Here is a 21,444-nt window from a genome sequence, read left to right as displayed (position 1 = left end):
TGACTCGATAATACAGTAGAAGTCATAAAATAGAAATCTAACAAAGTTGGGGTTCGGGGGAACCCGTCTGTCCTGCCGGAACGTTTGCGGCTGGTTACACGATGGACGCGTGGGAGCGGTGGCGGGTCGTGTGCCTGGCGATTCTTTCTGTGGAGGACATTGAAGATATCTACCTATTCGGAACCATGATTACAGGACTTTTGCTGATTGGATTAGGCATTGCCCTGGTATATCGAGGAAATCAGACAACAGTGACAGCTGTTCAAAGCCCCACAAAGCTGCCTGATATGATTGGAGTGGTGGGCAAAGCTGTTTGCACTCAGACTGTGGACATTCAGAACTTTAACCACAAAATGGTTGTTATCTTGGAGCAGCTTTCTACTTTGCAAGGAATACGTTTTTTGGAGATCAATTTGAATAGAATGGACGGAATGGACAGATATGGACGAGCGGTGTGGACGTGCAAAGACTGCGTCTGGAAAGACCAAACAATTCATATCTTATTGACATTCGGCGCCCTGAGACAGCACCGGCCTCGGTTCAGGCCGTTGCTGAGGCAACATTTCCCCCTGAAGGTCACTGCCGGGAGACACTCTCGCCTTCCTCGCATTCCTTCTCTAACTTTCCGCGGTCGCCATTTTTACCCCCAGTGTGACAAGCGGGTGCGTGACCAGCGCCTTCATGGCTGCAGTAGTGGATGGCTGCTTGCTTGCGCTGGATTACCTCCTCCCCTACCCCGGCCCCCCCCTTACCCCCTACCCCTGATTCCCCCCCTCAAGTCCCGTGTTTTAAAGTGTACTTGTGTTGTTGTGTGCTTTGTGCAAAGGTTTTTTAAATGTTCCCACACTGTACTCCTGACAGGAGCATAGTGGGGGGGGTGTTCTTTTTTTCCTCATCTCTCCTCATGTTTTGTTTCCTTTTTATCTTTATCCCTGTCTTCCTGTCCTGTCTACCCTATGTCAATTGTATGTTGTATATGTACGGACAGGTTGACGGCTAATTTCGCTGGTACATGTGACTAGTGACAATAAAGGGCATCATCATCATCATCATCATCATCAAGTTTCTATAAAAAAAACAAAAACAAATAGGGTGCCTAAGACTTTTGCACAGTCATGTGTTTAGTCTGTCGAGTGGTAACGTACAGGAAAGAAAGTGTGTTAGTTAAGATAAAGTGTGTTTTAACATGCCTTGTCATTTACTCTACACGTCTCGGGAAAGTGTTAAGCTGTTAAACGTAACCCTCAAGGAAGTGATGCGATGATGGTGGTGGAGAATAAAGACGTATTTCCGGAGTGGTGCAGTAACTCCATGTTGTTTTGTGTTTTTCAGGGCGAACATCGATGAGGTGGAGACTGAAGTGGTGGAGATTGAGGCGAAGCTGGACAAGGTGAGACGTGCTACTGCAGGCGAATGAAATAAAGCATAACGAATTACAACAGTGGCACCTGTCAAGGGGTGGGGTATATTAGGCACCAAGAGAACAGACAGTTTGTGAAGTTGATGTGTTGGAAGCAGGAAAAACGGGCCAGTGTAAGGATCTGAGCGACTTTCACAAGGGGCAGATTGTGATGGCTGGATGACTGGGTCTGAGCATCTCCAAAATGGCGCATCGTGTGGGGTGTTCCCGGTATGCAGGGGTTAGTACCGAACAAAAGTGGTCCAAGGAAGGACAACCAGTGAACCGCCGACAGGGTCATGGGCGTCGAAGGCTCATTGATTCGCGTGGGGCATGAAGGCTAGCCCATATGGTCAAATCCCACAGAAGAGCTACTGAAGGTACTAACTGCTGAAAAAGTTAATGCTGTCTAAAACAGAAAAGTATCAGCACTCACTTTTTCAGCAGTTTTTATTATTAGGCATATTGCTTTAGTGATAACTAAAATAAAAATGAGTGATTTTTTTAAATATTTGAATATGCTTCTTTTCTAAAACTAATAGTTTTCATACTATTTTAGAAAATTAGCATATTCAATATTCTAAAGATATACAGGTATATAAAAAATAGCAGAACTATTTTAGATGGTGTATATTTTATTGAGAAATATTTTAAAAATTATTTAGTTTTATTTTTTTCACGGGGCGGCACGGTGGTGTAGTGGTTAGCGCTGTCGCCTCACAGCAAGAAGGTCCAGGTTCGAGCCCCGCGGCCGGCGAGGGCCTTTCTGTGCGGAGTTTGCATGTTCTCTCCGTGTCCGCGTGGGTTTCCTCCGGGTGCTCCGGTTTCCCCCACAGTCCAAAGACATGCAGGTTAGGTTAACTGGTGACTCTAAATTGACCGTAGGTGTGAATGTGAGTGTGAATGGTTGTCTGTGTCTATGTGTCAGCCCTGTGATGACCTGGCGACTTGTCCAGGGTGTACCCCGCCTTTCGCCCGTAGTCAGCTGGGATAGGCTCCAGCTTGCCTGCGACCCTGTAGAACAGGATAAAGCGGCTAGAGATAATGAGATGAGATATTTAAATAAAAACTGGCTGGCTTTTTTTCGTGGTGTATCAGATATATTCTATTCAGCTAGCATGATATTGAACGAGTCGAAGACGAGTCAGCTAATATTATTGCAGGCCTAGAAATTCATATATTTTTTCACCAGCCAGCCGGACTAGTTCCCTTCCAAAGTAACTCGCCAAACAGAAAATCAACTAGCCAAAACTTGTTCATGTATGAATTTTACTTCTGTCAAAAATAACGCAAAAGAGAGTAGTTCCCATTGTTCATGACTAATGTGCATTTATTTCAAGACCCGAGTATTTTGATACTGTTGTTAAATACAGAAATGAGAACAACACAGAGCACCATAATATAATATCAACAAATAATATTGGAAAACTTGGCAACTTGTTGTATGAGTATTAAAAGCAAATATACTTACTACTGTATCATGACTATAGCACCCAAAATATGTCCAACATGCTTTCTGTATTTAACCATTTATGAGAGAGAAAGCATTAGGAGCTTCATATTGACTAGGAATCAACTTGAAAGAAATTAATTATTCCATAAAAATTGTATCGCAGCCAAGGCCTACCCTGCTCCCACGTTTGCTTATAAGCCCTTTGTCATTTCTCCTCTTCAGACCGAGGTCGCTTTGTCCCCGTCTCTGGCGGTTTCTGTACACCTTTCAGAAAATTCCACATCGCAACGTAGCTTTGGCAGATGTACAGTAGATGTAAACGACAACAAAAACACGTGTTTAAATGGGCGATAATGTGGCCACATCTATTGACTTTGATAACGTGATTACCACGATATTCAACGAGATGCGTTATATGCATGCGCAGTAGTGAAAAAACCGACAGCCTGACTCGTACACGATATGATTCGGAATTCTTCGGTATTTTCCGTCCTGCCGATAAACACATCGATGAATACAGACACGGCACATGTTGCGGCTTTAGTTGACGGTGTGTCTGAATCTTCGCTTCATATATATTTTTTATTTTCAACTAGCCAGCCGGGCTGGCTAATGACAGGAATTACCCACCAAATGACAAATTAAGTCGCCTCAGGCGACCGGACCACCGCGAATTTTCGAGCCGTGTATTATTATTATTATTATTATTATTATTATACATACACACTCTCTTCATATCAGCATTCTCGAAGGCCAACGCTAGCTTACCCGCGACTCAGTGCTGTTAGCGCGGCAGTCCAGTTACCTTCCAGCCGGTGTAGCGTAAGCGCAGGCTAATGCTAGCACAGTCAAGACAAATAATATTATTATCATTATTATTATTTTCCTTGCATAATGTACTTAGTTACTTTTAAAATCAACATCGACAGTTACACACAACAGAGCGACCCGACAGCCAAAATTCTCTCAAAACCTTCCGCTTTTAATAAACCAAACCTTGCGGCCATGTTTGTGTACAAACTGTCATAGTCACTCGCTAGTGCAGAAGTTTTACATCTCCGACGTGTCTCTTTTCCAGTTTTTCGATATCCGTTGGTATGTTTTTCTCTTGTAAATACGCATGAAGACTATATAATGAAGTTTCGGTAGCCTTTCGGGTTTTCAGCACGCCTTTAGTTTCAGTTTATTTACTTAGTGCTTAAACCGAGCACTGGATTCGCCTCGTCTTCTCTTTTTCCCGGTGGACAAAGAAATGATTGTGCAACACAAAAGTTTTGTCATTGGATCTTCGCATGAGCTCCGATGTGTGACATCGTGTTGTCTTGACAACGTGCAATATTATAACAATATTGCATGCCCATTCTCCATTGGGGAGAGTGGCGTAATGCATGGAGGATAAGCGATATGATAATAATATTGCATACCATCAATAAACCCACGAGAAGCGAATAGAATACATGTTTTTATTCCATGGAAAAGTGGCCCGTATGCATAATAATTTATATTATATCAAAGATATCCTGTACTTTATATTCTTCTACATTAGTGCATAGTATATAATATTAAATATGCAAGAAAACCATTTGAGACACATCTGTGTGGTTTTTCGCCGAGTCGGGACTCCAGTACTTCATTCCTGTGGTTGTGTTTTGCCTCGTAGACAGATTACGAGTGCAGTATCTGATGCGTTTGTGGTTTGATTTACGATCGTACCAACAGCCTGGAGAGTGAATTGTCCATTAGAGCAGAGTAAGTGCTTCTGCGGTGTCTCCGCTCAGCGTTAAGCTGAAATCACTCCAACAGATGCAGCACTGATGCTGCTGAGGTCACTGGTCCATCTGTTCCTGACGACCTTAAGTGACGGCTGTCAACTCCTATGACTGCGCCCCCTCGTCCTTCTCATCCTCTTCATCGTCATCTTCCTCTCCCATTAGCTCATATCATTATCAGGGCGGATGTGATTATTCCTGACCGTACCAAAAGTATTCTGCTGTCGAAGGATGTTTTCGGGTTCTGGGGTTCAGCGTCACTTCATGACTAGAGTTTACTGATTGTTTGAAGTTATGTCTCCTTTCCTCACCAGTAATAAGGACACTGGCTGGGTTTACATGGAGCCTAATGTTCTGATTATAATCGGTTTAAAAACCCAAACTGAACTAGAAAAGCACTGGGAGAGCGCAGACCTCCGCCAAGAATCCTTTAAAAAAATACGGGATCCAGAAGGTGATCCGGATCACCGCCAAAATTTAATGGATTGTTACTTGTGCCCAGTCACACCTCTGGGAAAAATTTCAAAGCAATCCATTCATAACTTTTTCCGTAATGTTGCTAACAGACAAACCAACAAACAAACAAACCAACGCTACCGAAAATATAACCTCCTTGGCGGAGGTAATAAAAATGCTTCATATGTAAACACCTCAATCAGAATAAAAAGAATTAAAATTTTCAAATCATATGCAGACTAACACCTTCTGCGCGCTTCGGCAGCGCATTGATACGGAGCTCAGATATCAATGCGCTGCCGAAGCGCGCAGAAGGTGTTAGTACGCCTGTCATTATAGTGCCGACTTTCCATAGCATAGAAAATCGCTACGTTTCAATTTGTGTAACTGAACTTGTTTCATATCACTGCTCATATAAACCTATGTAAACAGGAAAAACGCGGAAGAGTTTGGTCGCATCTAACTACGGCCCCAAAAAATACCATTGGCCATGCTGAGCCTAGCTACATTGCTAACAGGAGTGACAGCGCGTCGGACTGCGTCTGACTGACTGGGAGGTCGCGCAAAGCTCGGACAGGTACGGAGCAGCTCGTCTCAATTCAGATAAGAGCATATTTCATTATGGAAGTACGGTGGACTGTTCCTTTAAGCCTTTTCAGAAACCAATCAAAAGAAAAATTATACCATGTAAAAGATTGAACCCAATTACTTTATGGATGCAGACTGGCGACCTGTTCAGGGTGAACCATGCCTCTCGCCCAGTGTCAGCTGGGATTGGTTCCAGCTTCCCCACGACCCTGACGGATAATCAGTAGAGATTATGGATGGATGGATGGATGGATGGATGGATGGATGGACTGACTTCCTGGCTGTGTTCTTTCAACTCATACCCTCTGTCTTTGCATTCATGTCTGGTGATGTACGTTTCTCAAAATGGCGGCTTCCAAACTCGACTGGACCTCTGCGCAGAACTTGTTTTTAATCCAAATTCTGAAAGAACTTGACATTATTGTACGACTAGATGATAGAAATGCAAGAAATAATGAACTTTTCAAACACGTCCACAGAAAAACGAACGACGCCAGGTTATGGCATCATGACGTCGGAGTAGAGTAAGCCTGCTATTAAATTTTGTTAGCTAGTTTATTAGCTAACATACACAGTACCAATCAAAAGTTTGGACACAGCTTCTAATTCAATGGATTTTCTTCATTTTTATTAATTAAAAGTCACTTCATGCCTTAAAGCAGTGCTGTCGTCAAGTCACTAAACTTCGAATCTGATGGCGTATTCACACCTACATTGTTTGGTCTGGACCAAACGACCAAACGAACCAAATTTCCCTTGGTCCGGACCTTTTGGGTTGGTCTGAATACAAACCACCGAACTCTGGTCTGGACTAAACAAGTGGACCGAGACCAAGCTGCAAGGTCGGACTCGGTCCGGACCAAAGGAACCCTGGTGCGGATCTTTTGGAGGTGTGAAAGCAGACCGGACCTAATCCGACAGTTTTGCTTTTTTGTACCTCGGGAGCTTCCGTCGTTTGTCGAGCATTATGGGAAACGGAGTCTTGACACTCCACCGCAAAGTGCAAACACTGTTTCGGTTGTCAAGGGAACCCTACAACAGTCGTTCAGTCATTCAGACCAGTGGTAGGCTAGACTACAGAGTACAAAAAATGAGTAGGGGGCAAACGTGGGCCGAGGAAGAAACGCGTACCCTTGTGGATATATGGGCAGATGTGCACATATCTGAGCTTTTGGAGAGAACACACAAAAATGCCGACGTGTTTGCTGTATTCAGTGAGAAAATGAAGGAGAAGGGGTTCACGCGCTCCCCAGAACAATGTCGGCTAAAAGTGAAGAAACTCCGTCAGACCTACATTAAAATCAGGGACATTCTTTCAAAAAGTGGCGGTACTAACGAGGCAAAAAAGAAATTCATCTATTGCGTGAAGAGCCAGAACTGTCACAACATGATGTGCGCTCATCAGCGCTATCCTCCGTAGCCGCCTTGCCCTTTGTCGTCGTCGTTGATAAATTACTTGTACAACAGCATAGTAATCGCACAATTGTGAAAACAGTAAAAACTGGAATAAACGTATAGCTCTGATGACATTAAAAAGAATAACAGCACGGAAAGCCTCCATGACTACTTTTGAACTTGACGCTTTGTGCGCGTGTCGTCTCTGACCAATAGCTGAACGACCTCAGGGCGCGTGGCTTTGTTGACAGATTTTGGTCCGCTTACTAAAATGTACAGTGTGAAAGCGAACTGCACCAAAATGAAAAAATAAAAAAAACATTTGGTTCGGACCAAAGCAAGTGAACTATCGAACTATCCTGGTCTGAATACACCGAGTCCAGTCTCGAGTCCCCAGTGTTCAAGTCCGAGTCATTAAAGAAAATTTCGAGTCGAGTCCGAGACGCACTATTTGACGGCGGCTGTTGCTGCCTTTATGTGAAAGCGTCTCTGCTGCCGTGTCGGACTAACGTTCCTGCCCGACTGCCCCGTTTTAGTTAACAGGCTACAGATAAAAAGCTTATTCATCGCTCAGCAAGCCCCGCCCACTATCAACAGGACAAATAACATGAGACAGGGTTAACACTAGCTAGTTCATCGCTCAGCAAGCAAACCCCGCCCACTATCAACAGAGCAATGACCATAGCGTGTCACTTCCTTCTCTGGGTGTGGTCTCGCCAAATGACGATTGAAGTTCGAGGTCATCCCCGTCGTCTCCTCGATAGCTCTTCTACATATGGAACACATCGCAGTGCATTTTTTCCCACTGCACGACAAGTCTGTCTAAGCAAAGCGGACAATCCTAGGGGCGTCTCTCCAGGCATTTTAGCGCCGTTAACGTTAGTTTGTTCCTCAGCATGACGTACCAACAGGTGGATGTGCATTCTCTTGCACGAAATTAGTATAAACATTAATATAGATAGAAATAAATATCTCATGCCAAATTATTATGGCATGTTACAAAAAATAAAGAAAAAAATCCCAGTGCTCGTCTCAAATTTATGAGTCCGAATGCAGTTAATGTACATGTCTGAGTCATCAGTGCTCGAGTCCAAGTCAAGTCACGAGTCCTTAAAATTAGCGCACGAGTCCTGGACTCGAGCCCTACAAGCCTGCATTAAAGTAATGATGGATGTCGTTTCTTTTTACTTCGTTGAGCGCTTCCTGACATAATATGGATGACTACAGTTGTGGATGGAATAGGGCAATTTACTGTATGTTTATTATTTACTGTTTACGGTTTGATCTCAAACACATTAAGAAGGCAAGAAACTCGTCCGCTAATTGAGTTTTGACGAGGCACAGCTGTTAACTGAAAAGCATTGCAGGCGACTACCTCATGAAGCTGGATAAGATAATGCCAATAGTGTACAAAGCGTCCTCAAGGGAAACGCTGGCTACGCTGAAGAATATCAAACATATTTTGTTTTTAACCCTTTGTTGTTTAACACATAATTCCAGATCTGTTCCACACTGCAAAAAATAAAAATCTTAGGAAGTTTATTTGTCTATTTTCAAGTCTAGCCACCCTTATTATAAGACATAATTGCCCAACAAGCAAAACCTCATTTAGCTAGAAAGGCTAGTTTTTAGACAGTCCATCTTGAAAATCTTGTATAGACAAAATGTCTTGAAAAAGTCTTATTTGGAGCACCTTTGAAAATCTCATCTCATCTCATTATCTCTAGCCGCTTTATCCTTCTACAGGGTCGCAGGCAAGCTGGAGCCTATCCCAGCTGACTACGGGTGAAAGGCGGGGTACACCCTGGACAAGTCGCCAGGTCATCACAGGGCTGACACATAGACACAGACAACCATTCACACTCACATTCACACCTACGCTCAATTTAGAGTCACCAGTTAACCTAACCTGCATGTCTTTGGACTGTGGGGGAAACCGGAGCACCCGGAGGAAACCCACGCGGACACGGGGAGAACATGCAAACTCCACACAGAAAGGCCCTCGCCGGCCCCGGGGCTCGAACCCAAGACCTTCTTGCTGTGAGGTGACAGCGCTAACCACTACACCACCGTGCCGCCACCTTTGAAAATAAAACAAGTTTTTTTTTTTTTTAAAACAAGTAAGTACATTTTGGACATTTGTCAAATGTGGTTCATCTTGTTTCAAGAAAAAAAACAAAGTATGCTTGTTTTGGGAATAAATGAACTTTATGGAAATCTTTGAATCTTAACGCACTGTTGCTTTGGCGTTGTGTAAGCACTGTAAGTCAAAATGCGTAGATGTTTTGTCAGCTCACATATCCTACACTGCAAAAAATGGCCTTTCAAAAATAAGAAATAAAAGATTAAAACAAAGCATATTTGCTTGAATCAGGTGAAAAAAATCTGCCAATGGAACTAGTCAAATTTGACTTGGTAAGATTTCTTAAAGTAAGATGAAAAATCTAACCTGTTTTTAGATGAAATAATTCCAAAATAAGATTGGGAAACTTATTATGCGAGATCTGATTAACTCAAAATAATCAAAATAGTTCTTATAACAAGATCGTACTTCTTACATTTAGCCATTCTTTTTAAAGATTTTTTTGGGGCCTTTTCCACCTTTATTGGATAGGACAGTGTAGAGACAGGAAATGAGCGGGAGAGAGACAGGATCGGGAAATGACCTCAGGTCGGAATCAAACCCAGGTCCCTGGATTTATGATATGGTGCCTTATCCACCTGAGCCAAAGTGGATGACAAAGTCTTAGCAGTAAAAACTGAATTTAAGATAAATATACTAATATTGAGGCGGCACGGTGGTGTAGTGGTTAGCGCTGTCGCCTCACAGCAAGAAGGTCCGGGTTCGAGCCCCGTGGCCGGCGAGGGCCTTTCTGTGCAGAGTTTGCATGTTCTCCCCGTGTCCGCGTGGGTTTCCTCCGGGTGCTCCGGTTTCCCCCACAGTCCAAAGACATGCAGGTTAGATTAACTGGTGACTCTAAATTGACCGTAGGTGTGAATGTGAGTGTGAATGGTTGTCTGTGTCTATGCGTCAGCCCTGTGATGACCTGGCGACTTGTCCAGGGTGTACCCCGCCTTTCGCCCGTAGTCAGCTGGGATAGGCTCCAGCTTGCCTGCGACCCTGTAGAACAGGATAAAGCGGCTAGAGATAATGAGATGAGATATACTAATATTAGGATTGTTCAATTTTACAACTAAGCATTGCCAGCTTAAAAGATTCTCCTTTTGTGACCTGTAATTAGTAAAATACTCTAGATATGAGACCAGAGACTATCTTGAATCAAGTTGACGACACGTGTAGCATTGCAACAAGTTTATTTTTTTCCCATTTCAACATTCAAACATTAAAACATCTCTTAAGATTCCACTTCCCCAGGACCTCAGGCACAAAATAAATAAATAAATAAATAAAGTCTACGCATTTTGACTTACAGTGCTTACACAACGCCAAAGCAACAGTGCATTTTGGGGGCACTGACTATTCATGTGTACCGTACGAGGGGTTTACAAGATCAGGCACAAAACAAACCAAACAACAAAAAAAAAACCACTGAACTTAACTCACAGCATTCCAAAAAGCCCTCACTAAAACGCCCTCCACTCACTCGTAGTCTTTTTGAAGGCACTTGTCTGGTCTAGAGGATATGTTTTGAAATGTATGAATTGTAATGAAAGATTCAAAGATTTCCGTAAAGTTCATTTATTCCCAAAACAAGCATACTTTGTTTTTTTTTTCTTGAAACAAGATGAACCGCATTTGATAAATGTCCAAAATGTACTTACTTGTTTTAAAAAAAAACTTGTTTTATTTTCAAAGGTGCTCCAAATAAGACTTTTTCAAGACATTTTGTCTATACAAGATTTTCAAGATGGACTGTCTAAAAACTAGCCTTTCTAGCTAAATGAGGTTTTGCTTGTTGGGCAATTATGTCTTATAATAAGGGTGGCTAGACTTGAGAATAGACAAATAAACTTCCTAAGATTTTTATTATTTGCAGTGTATCTGAAGCTCGAGAGAAACATGCAACGTCTTGAAAGTAGCGTGCGGTGACCGAAAAGAGAATGGAGGACTCAGAGAGTGAGTGAGGGAAGAAGAGTAGAAGAACAAATGAAAAAGAATAAGCAAAAAAAAAAAAGAGAGAGATCAAACGCGCTGCTCTGGAGGCCACAGCAAGAGATTCAGCACCTCGTGACTGCTTTCTGGTACAGTCTCACACATGGAGGCCACCTGAGAATGTGTCTCTCTCTCTCTCTCACACACACACACAGGGTGATAATTGAGGGCTTAAAACAAACACGAAACCACATGAGACGGCTGTGTGCGTGAATCTGCGGCTCAGTGGCGTGCAGGGAAAAGTGGGAAAATTGTTCTTCTGCTCTTTATGTGGGAATCTATTAGGAACATTAGCGAGAGCACTTAGTCACTGCAGAGGAAACTACACCTGTTGTGTGCGTAGGGAATATTTTCTTTCACCGTATGAGTGTGTGTCTGCTCGCTAAAGTAGGTAGTCTGCCATTTAATCATCTCAATAACAGTGTTTTAATAAAGGACTGGCTTCAAGCTAGAACACAGAAGTGGAAGCTGATAAATGGGGAAGAAGATTGTTGCTGAAGGTTTCGTAATAATGCGAATTCTATCATTGTGTCGTTTTTATTCATCTTTTTATTCATCTCTCTCTCTCTGTGTGTGTGTGTGTGTGTGTGTTTCTCTGTAGTTGGTGAAGTTATGCAGTGGGATGATCGAAGCCGGGAAGGCGTACATCAGCGCCAACAAGTTTTTCGTCAATGGCATCCGAGACCTGTCTCAACAGTGCAAGAAGGATGAAATGATATCAGTAAGCGTGTGTGTGTGTGTGGAAACCAGTGTTGTAGTTGAGTTCGAGTCCCCAGTGTTCAAGTCCGAGTCATTAAAGAAAATTTCAATTCGAGTCCGAGACGCACTATTTGACGGCGGCTGTTGCTGCCTTTATGTGAAAGCGTCTCTGCTACCGTGTCGGACTAACGTTCCTGCCCGACTGCCCCGTTTTAGTTAACAGGCTACAGATAAAAAGCTTATTCATCGCTCAGCAAGCCCCGCCCACTATCAACAGGGCAAATAACATGAGACAGGGTTAACACTAGCTAGTTCATTGCTCAGCAAGCAAACCCCGCCCACTATCAACAGAGCAATGACCATAGCGTGTCACTTCCTTCTCTGGGTGTGGTCTCGCCAAATGACAATTGAAGTTCGAGGTCGTCCCCGTCGTCTCCTCGATAGTTCTTCTACATATGGAACACATCGCAGTGCATTTTTTCCCACTGCACGAGAAGTCCGTCTAAGCAAAGCGGACAATCCTAGGGGCTTCTCTCCAGGCATTTTAGCGCCATTAACGTTAGTTTGTTCCTCAACATGACGTACGAACAGGTGAATGTGCATTCGCTTGCACGAAATTAGTATAAAAATTAATGTAGATAGAAATAAATATCTTATGCCAAATTATTATGGCATGTTACAAAAAAATTAAGAAAAAATCAGAGTCCTCGTCTCCAGTTTAATCCAGTTGATGCACGAGTCCGAGTCGTCAGTGCTCAAGTCCAAGTCAAATCACGAGTCCTTAAAATTAAGGCACGAGTCAGACTCAAGTACTACAAGCCTGGTGGGAACAGATTATATTGAATATATACAGTATCTTTACTGGTTTCTCTGAAAAAGTAAATAGTGAGTTTAATCCCCATATATAACTCGTATACATGTATAATATGGGATGTTAATGAAAAGAAAAATATGTAGTTGTTGATACTTGTCTTTGTGTCAGGATTCACATTTCTGGAAGGAGTCTCCAGTCTAAAGTTCTAGCTATGTATACACTACCGTTCAAAAGTTTGAGGTCACCCAGCCAATTTTGTGTTTTCCATGAAAAGTCACACTTTTATTTACCACCATAAGTTGTAAAACGAATAGAAAATAGAGTCAAGACATTTTTCTGGCCATTTTGAGCATTTAATCGACCCCACAAATGTGATGCTCCAGAAACTCAATCTGCTCAAAGGAAGGTCAGTTTTATAGCTTCTCTAAAGAGCTCAACTGTTTTCAGCTGTGCTAACATGATTGTACAAGGGTTTTCTAATCATCCATTAGCCTTCTGAGGCAATGAGCAAACACATTGTACCATTAGAACACTGGAGTGAGAGTTGCTGGAAATGGGCCTCTATACACCTATGGAGATATTGCACCAAAAACCAGACATTTGCAGCTAGAATAGTCATTTACAACATTAGCAATGGATAGAGTGGATTTCTGATTAGTTTAAAGTGATCTTCATTGAAAAGAACAGTGCTTTTCTTTCAAAAATAAGGACATTTCAAAGTGACCCCAAACTTTTGGATGGTAGTGTAGGTTTTCCACCATGGGAAAGTCTTCATGAGGTATTCTACATTTTTTCTACATTTTCTCCATAACAAGCTGTGATGACATAAGTGACAAGAAGAACTAATTTGTTTTTGGTTTTTTGGACGTTCCATAACATTAAATAATTACACTACCCAGCCCAAAAGAATTACCATTTAGGTTTAAAACAAACAAATACTTACAAGCCTTTGATTAGATAATTACTGCAGTGATTAATGTGTCTCAGCACTCAACAATTTTTTAACCCTAATTGATGCAGTGAGTAGCTTCTCATTTCTTAAACAAACATGTCGGAAGACTCGTCCCGTACTCATGGAAAAGACGCTACTGTGTTTTAGAAGAGTCAAACTATTGACCTGTATCAAGCAAAGAAAAAAACTAAGGAGATTACTGAAATGAGTGGAATTGGGTTAAGAACTGTCCAGCGCATTGTTAAAACCTGGAAGGATAGTGGAGAACCGTCAAATTCATGGAAAAAACGTTGTTGGAGAAAGATCCTGACTGACCATGATCAGAGATCACTTAAATGCTTGGTGAAGTCAAATCGTTAAAAAAAAAAAAAAAAAAAAAAAATCGGCAGTAGAACTCACGGCTATGTTAGGAGTGAAAGTAAGAGCATTTCTGTACTCATAATGGGATGAGAACTCACAGGATTGGGACTAAACAACTGTGTGGCCAAAAGAAAACCACTTGTTAGTGAGACTAATCAGGAGAAAAGGCTTGAATTTGCTCGGCGGCATAACAATTAGACTCTGGAGCAATGGAAACAGGTCATGTGGTTTGATAAGTGCAGATCTACCCTGTTCCTGAGTGATGGGCGTGTCAGGGTAAGAAGGGAAGCTCATGAAGCGAAGAACCCATCATGCCCAGTGGCCACTGTACAAGCCTCTGGAGGGAGTGTTACGATCTGGGGTTGCTTCAGTTGGTCAGGTCGAGGCTCAGTAACGTTATGGGGCAATAAAACGAAATCAGCTGACGAACTGAATGTCCTAAATGTCCAGGTTATCATCACATCAATGGATTTTTTCTTCCCTGATGGCACGGGGATATAATTAGGGCTCAGATTGTGAAAGAGTGGTTCAGGAAGCATTAGGAATCATTTTCACACGTGAATTAACCACCACAGAGTCTTGACCTTAACCCCGTTGAGAACCTTTGGGATGCTGGAGAAGACTTTACGCAGTGGTTCGACTCTCATCATCAACACAAGATCTTGGTGAAAAATTAACACAGCTCTGGACTGAAATAAATGTTGTCGCATTACATAAGTTTATCAAAACAATGCTATGGCAAATCCATGTTGTAATCAAAGCTAACAGGGAAGTCACACTAGAGGCGGAATGAGCCGGAATGCCGTTGGAATGAAAATTCTTCGTATATTCGAAGTACATTCTAAAAATTCTGGCTGCATTCTGAATAGGGATCGACCGATATGTTTTTTTCAGGGCCGATACCGATACCAATTATTATGGAATTGGGATGCCGATAACCGATATGTGCAACCGATAAATGTAAACGTTATAATTCACATGAAATTAAACATAGCACACACTGACACAGACCTTCATATCCATGAAATGTATGTTTAATTGTAAAATTGAACATGAAATTTTGTGCAGGGAGATGCCAGCAGCATTTGTACAATAAAGTCAAACATTAGTTAGAATAAAATGAGAAATAAAATAATAAAATAAATATTCACCAATAAAAAAAAAAAATCACTCTGCTATATTACAGCTCACCATTTTCAGTGGAAAATAAATGAAAATACACTCTGGATTCTTTTACACTAAGAACTAAGTAAGACTTACCAACTTCAAGTAGTTTTTAAATAAATCAAGTGTAGGGAGCTGCCTGCAGCATTTTTTAAAAAGTAAAATCAAACATAAAGTCGGCTATCACTCCCTATTATGTAACAACTTAACAAGTAACCGTCTACATTCTAATGCTTTTAATGCCCAAGCCTAATATTCCCAATTTAGGAGGATTCTATTGTAGTGAAGGAAGCACAGTTGCTCTGCATGTTAAAAGGAGCGGCTGCTCCTTTAAGGCTACGTTCACACTGCAGGCTGAAGTGACTCAAATCCGATCTTTTCGCCCATATGTGACCTGTATCCGATCTTTTATTGACAATATGAACGACACAGATCCGATTTTTTCAAATCCGACCCAGGCCGTTTGGATATGTGGTCCTAATTCCGATTCCTATCCGCTCTTTTCATATGCGACTTCAGTCTGAACCGCCAGGTCGCATTCATCCGACTTGCACGTCATCAACAAGCCACAAACGTCACTATTCTGCGCTGAAGTAGGCGGCGGGTCTCTCAAAAAAAGTTACAACAACATGGCGCATAATCACGGGCGCAGATAGAGGGTGGGACGGGTGGGATTTGTCCCACCCAGATTTAAATTCACTTCGTTCGGTCCCCCCTACTTTGCATAAGGCAAACCTCACGGAAAAATCAAAAGACTAATTACCATTCGGTTTATTGAGGTGCACAGCAGTGTATACATAGTTGCAACAACTCACATAAAACAAAACAAAGACTGATATTCGGTTGGTTGAGCTGCGCAGACTGCGAGCTCGAACTTGGTTGCTATAGTAACCCACAACAAGTTTGACAGGCATATCGGGGTTGGGGTTGGTTTGCTGGCAGCTTTGTCCCCCCCAGTTTTTTGTCCCCCCCAGTTCAAAAAACGTATCTGCGCCCCTGCGCATGACATCAATGCGAGGGACGCTTCGGGCTGTGAAGGTTCTGAATCTTCTCAATGGAAGGACGCAGAGGTTAGGGAGCTGATTTCCATTTGGGGGGATGCAGCTATTCAAGCTAGATTGGATGGGTCATACCGCAACCGGGCGGTTTTACTTCCGTAAACACTGGCCATGCTCACTGCGTGTGACGTCGTCGTATCCTGCAATGCGCATGCGGAACACTTTTAGGTCGCTTTTCGTTCATACTGAGGATCACATACAAGTCGCATATATTTGTTAATGTGAACGACCTCACAAAAAAATCGGAATTGAGCATTAAGCCTTGCAGTGTGAACGTAGCGCAAGAGTCTGTTCAGAGAACGGAAGTCGGAGTGAGGGGGCGGCTTGAAACAGTTCACAGCGGTTAGCTACGCGTGTTGATTGGCTATATATCTTGTGCCAAACAAATCAGATGTTGTGGTGGGCGGGACCGTGTTCTTGAACTCAGAGAGGCGAGTGCAGGAAAGGACGTGCAGTGACAGTCGCGTTAGGAACGAAATGGCTGCAAAAAGGCATGTTATCGGCATATCGGTGGAAATTATGGCCGATACCGATAACCCTAAAAATGCAGAATATCGGCCCGATATATCAGCCAGGCCGATGATCGGTCGACCCCTAATTCTGAGTGCGTTCCAAACATTCGGGCCCATTCCTGTGGCCGGCCCGAATGTTTTGCTCAAGCTCAAAACATTCGAGGTGCATTCGAAGGGGAGAAATATCGAACGGCATTCGAAGTGTATTCGAACTGCATTCTAACAGCATTCGAAACATTCTGATCGCGTTCGAGGGAAAAAATCGAAACGGCAAGCCACTTCAAATCCTGCCAGAATGTCCTGAATGAGCCTCGGATGAGCCGGAATGCCGTCGGAATGAAAATTCTTCGTATATTCCGGGATATTCGAAGTGCATTCTAAGTATTCGAGCTGCATTCTCTTTGAATTCTTAGACGTTCGAAACATATTCGGCGGCGATTCCGGGAGCGTTCTGACTGCATTTGAGGTGAATTCGTCCAGCATTCGCATACCTGCCAACCTGTTCCCTCGCGCCTGCGCAATCGCGCAGTGCTCCCACGCTCTCCGCGCAGAGCAACCCAGTGCCAGCGCAGAGAATTCTGAATGGGTTAGCTTGTTAGCTTCACCTGCTTTCCTGGCACTCCTAATTTTTTTTTTTTTAGAGTCAATATTAAAAAAAACTGATGGCCAGACACAATTATAGACAATAATACACAATAAAAATATTTTTCATTATTTTTTGTGTTATTACTATTAGTAAAATGAAATGTTTATGTGACGTTGTAGCTTACGTATGGCACGTCCACCGGAACTGTTACGTGCCATCATGTTATGATTCTGTTGCTAGTGCTTGCTGTTTGAGCTCGGAGTGTGAAGCTGAGGTAAATGCAGCAATGGCGAAACGACCGGGTACGTCCACGCATCAAGCGAGAATAAAAAAGAAATGTGAAGCTTTTAAACTGGACTGGCTGTCGGAGTATGCGCGCACGGACGGACAGGATGTAAAACTTGGGGACATGTTTTCGAGTGAGAAAGGGCTGCTCTGCAAGACGTGCTGCGAAGCCAAAGTAAGGTAGTAAAATAGGAAGGTATTATTGCTATTGGAGTGATATTTGCCTCAACACACAGAAGTGATGGGTAACGGGTTTGCTGCATGGTACTGTACAGCACGGCAGGGTTTCTGATAAACTGTCCTACACGTCAAAGCGTCCTACAAAGCCCCACTGCGCATGCGCAGAGCACAAAACGTCATTTCTTGGCATTTGAACAGGTTTTTGTCCTACATCAGCTGTGCAGATTAACGGCGTGCATTCAATCTTTACTACTTATGCCATGTACACACGTAGCCGGGTATTTTTAAAACCGAACATTTCCCCCCCCCTCCGTTTATAAAAATGTTTTATCCACACCACCTCGTCTTCGAAAAAAAATCCCTTCCACACATAACCGAACATCTGCGTTTTCAATCACATTCATAAGCATTCCAAACCTGTAGATGGCTATTTCCCCAAATCCTCCCCCCTAATCACATCGCCTGTGCTCTTGGAGCAGTAGTTGGGCTTCTAAAATTAAACATGTAAATAGCACCTGCACAATAATTAACGCTTTCAAGGCACTACTCCGATCCATTACTCTTTAGCTAGCCGCACACTACGCCGATTCTCAGCGTACCGAGCCAACTGAAGTCGCGAGTCAGGCGTAAAGACTAGTTTTCGATGGTACCGACTCATCTCACAGCTGATTCGAAAAACTAATCGGGAGCCAGACTGATCGGCGAGAGTCGCTAGCAATAGCCAATCATATCTTTCGCATATAACACGTGACATCATTAAACACAATTTCTAGCGCGAGAAATACGTGTTGGTAGCACCTAATGCAGGTATATACTGTAATTCCATAGACTGAAGCTTTATCCATAGACACAGTGGGCTGGAAAGCCACTCTGCTCAAGTTGTGTGGCTGAATTCCAAATCGCTTTAACTCCCCTATATAAGTGCACTATTTAAGGTTGGGAATAATAGCTCATGCAGCCTAGATAGTGCGCTACATATTCCATGTTGTGTCATTTGTAATTCAGCCTGTAGCATCTTCAAGTGTTGGATTTAACAGTAACTATATCCAATAGCCAATCACAAAGCTATTAAGTTGTCACGTGTCGCTTCAATCGCGACTGCACTCGTCAACAGTCGGGGGATATGTGCGTGCCCTGTCGGGAGTCGGCTCTGAAATGGGTCGGTTCGGTACCGCGTGGATCGCCGTAGTGTGCGGCTAGCTTAAGTCCATGCTTAATCTGGCTTCTGCAGTAAACAAAGGTCGCACGTTTGACGTCAGGGCAGATTTGTTGTCATTTTTTTTTGGCGCAGATTGTGACATACGCAAACCTCCGGTTATCTCTGTCTACACGAAAAGGCATACACGGAGTTTTCAAAAATCTTCACTTTGCCCGGAGTTTTTTTAAATATTCGTTTTTGATGTGTTTTCATGTGGATGACAGGCCAAAACGTAGAAAAATATCTTCGATTTAGCAGATACCTGGCTACGTGTGGACGGGGTCTTAGGCCCAATCCCAATTCTAATTTCTACCCCTACCCCTCCGCCTTCCCCTTGGCCCTTCCCCTTGAAACTGAGCTACAAGGGATAGGGCTTGAAATTCAACCCTTACGTATTGGGATAGCCCTTCAACGATCGCATACGTCATCGCGTACCTCCGTCAGCGTTTACGTTAGCAAAACGCGACCAGATGCGTCATTGGCTGCGACCAGCCGCTACAGTCAGAGCCAGAGGCAGAAATCTCTGCTGGCAGGGTGTGATTTGTTAACTAACACCACTGAATGGGATATCTTTGGCGCTTCGTGCACCACATCCGACAGAATGAGGTGTCAGAACACTCATGTAAACAATAAAAGCGAGAATAACAGAACAAAACGTACGCAGTAAAGCAACCGAAAACAATACTCACTCCCAAAGCTTTTTAGCAGCAGCTTGGATTTCAGAAATCGCTGCTCATTCTCAGCTCGAAAGCGAATCAAGCGGCGTGTTTCCTCTGGATAACAACTTAAAACACGTAAATAATGGAGAAAATACATTTATGACAATCTTTCGCCGCGGGAACCGCCATCTTTCTGAAATCCGCATGAAATCTCGCTGAAATCCGCATGGCATTGTAGGAAGTCACTCAAACCCCTTCGTTCGGAGTCAGCTCCAGGAAAATCTCCGTTTGGAGGGGTACAGAAGCCCTTCCCCTACCCCTACCCCTCCGCGTTAACTGGGATTGGGATACCCCTACCCCTTCACGTGAACGCGCAAAATGGAGGGGAAGGGCTAAGGGGTTGGTCCAAGGGGTGAAATGGGATTCGGCCTACATCTAACATAATGCTAAGTTTTAGTTGGTTTACATTATACTGCAACTTGTGGCTATTGCAATATAAAATATTCAGAGTGATGTGTGGCATATTTGTAAGTAAAACAACAAATCAGTAGACAAGACACAAGTTAACATGTACAGTGTCTTGTCTACTGATTTGTTGTTTTACTTACAAATATGCCGCACATCACTCTGAATATTTTATATTGCAATAGCCACAAGTTGCAGTATAATGTAAACCAACTAAAAACGCAGATTATGGTGGGTGGCTAGACTAACTGTGCAGCCTAAGAAATAATAAGGCAGCTAGCAGTGGGCACTTTCACACCAAAGGTTGCCTTAAAAGTCCCAAAAACAGTTGAAAATGAACTTCAATGTGATGCAAAAATCCATCCTGAATTCCATAGAATACATATTGGGTAACATGTACCTCAAGTATCAAGGCTACAAGTCATTTCAAATTCCAAAATTTATTAGTTTTAACATAGCAGGAAGGTAAAATTCACAAATTTGGATTTTTTTACATTATCATTCAGATTTAAGCCTAATTGGTGGATTGGGTCCCCTACATTCCACCTAATTATTGCAGAGATGTTAAGGGCAATTCCATGTAAATGTCAACCTCACCATGCAAAAATAAAGCAACATGTAATACATCAAAACCACTCCCAGAGATCTCACCTAGACCTGTATTTTACAGATGTGAATAAGTTGAACCAATTTGTAACCAACTTAATATGTCACTGTCAACCCAAGCTAAAATCAACTTTGATCATGTACAATTCTATATTATTGCCACAAGCCACAGAAATGTATGCTAAAATCCACAAAACAGCAAAACAATAGCCATCCTAAATATTATTTAAGAACTTTGATAGTTTTAGCTGATATTTAGAGAGTTTTTCAAAGAGTTATGGTGGTTAAATTGCTGATTTTCTAAACATGCCATGTCTATTTCAGACCGCGCGTCACATCCATAATGGAATTTCGTCACATCCATAACGCTGACTTTTCCTTCCGAAACTCTGCATGAAATACAAAATATTTTAAACAAAGATTTTTTAATATTCACCTTGGACCCCTCTATCAAATGGATATCTCCATTTCGACATTAGGTTTACAATTTCACAGAGTTTGATAAAAATGTACAGTCACCCAAGAAAAGTGATACTTTTTCTGTCACATCCATAACGCATCTTTTATTGGCATTTTCTGGCATGCCCTAGATGTACTATGGGAATTGTTCTTGTTCTATCACTTCTCCAGTATGGTACAGCCTTAAAATATGCAACACCTGTTTAAATACTGGGAGACAATAAAACATGCACTGGGTCATTTGTTGCCATTTTGAGTTCAAGTGTCACGTCC

The 21,444-nt window shown here is 42.6% G+C and overlaps 1 protein-coding gene across 6 annotated transcripts in view; it reads left to right on the top strand.

Moving 5' to 3' along the window:
- The window catches only part of acap3a (ArfGAP with coiled-coil, ankyrin repeat and PH domains 3a), a 213,213-nt gene that overhangs the window by 68,644 nt on the left and 123,125 nt on the right, over positions 1-21,444 (top strand). For all 6 annotated transcript variants that reach the window (XM_060937600.1, XM_060937602.1, XM_060937603.1 and 3 more), the window contains exons 2-3: positions 1,333-1,390; positions 11,776-11,895. In XM_060937600.1, coding sequence (XP_060793583.1) covers positions 1,333-1,390; positions 11,776-11,895 — 178 coding nt within the window. The remainder of the gene's footprint in view (positions 1-1,332; positions 1,391-11,775; positions 11,896-21,444) is intronic.

This window comes from Neoarius graeffei, chromosome 13, assembly GCF_027579695.1.
Source record: "Neoarius graeffei isolate fNeoGra1 chromosome 13, fNeoGra1.pri, whole genome shotgun sequence".
In the NCBI taxonomy this organism is placed as follows: Eukaryota; Metazoa; Chordata; class Actinopteri; order Siluriformes; family Ariidae; genus Neoarius; species Neoarius graeffei.
Note: the sequence above shows the minus strand (reverse complement) of the source record. Positions and strands in the feature narration are given on the sequence as shown.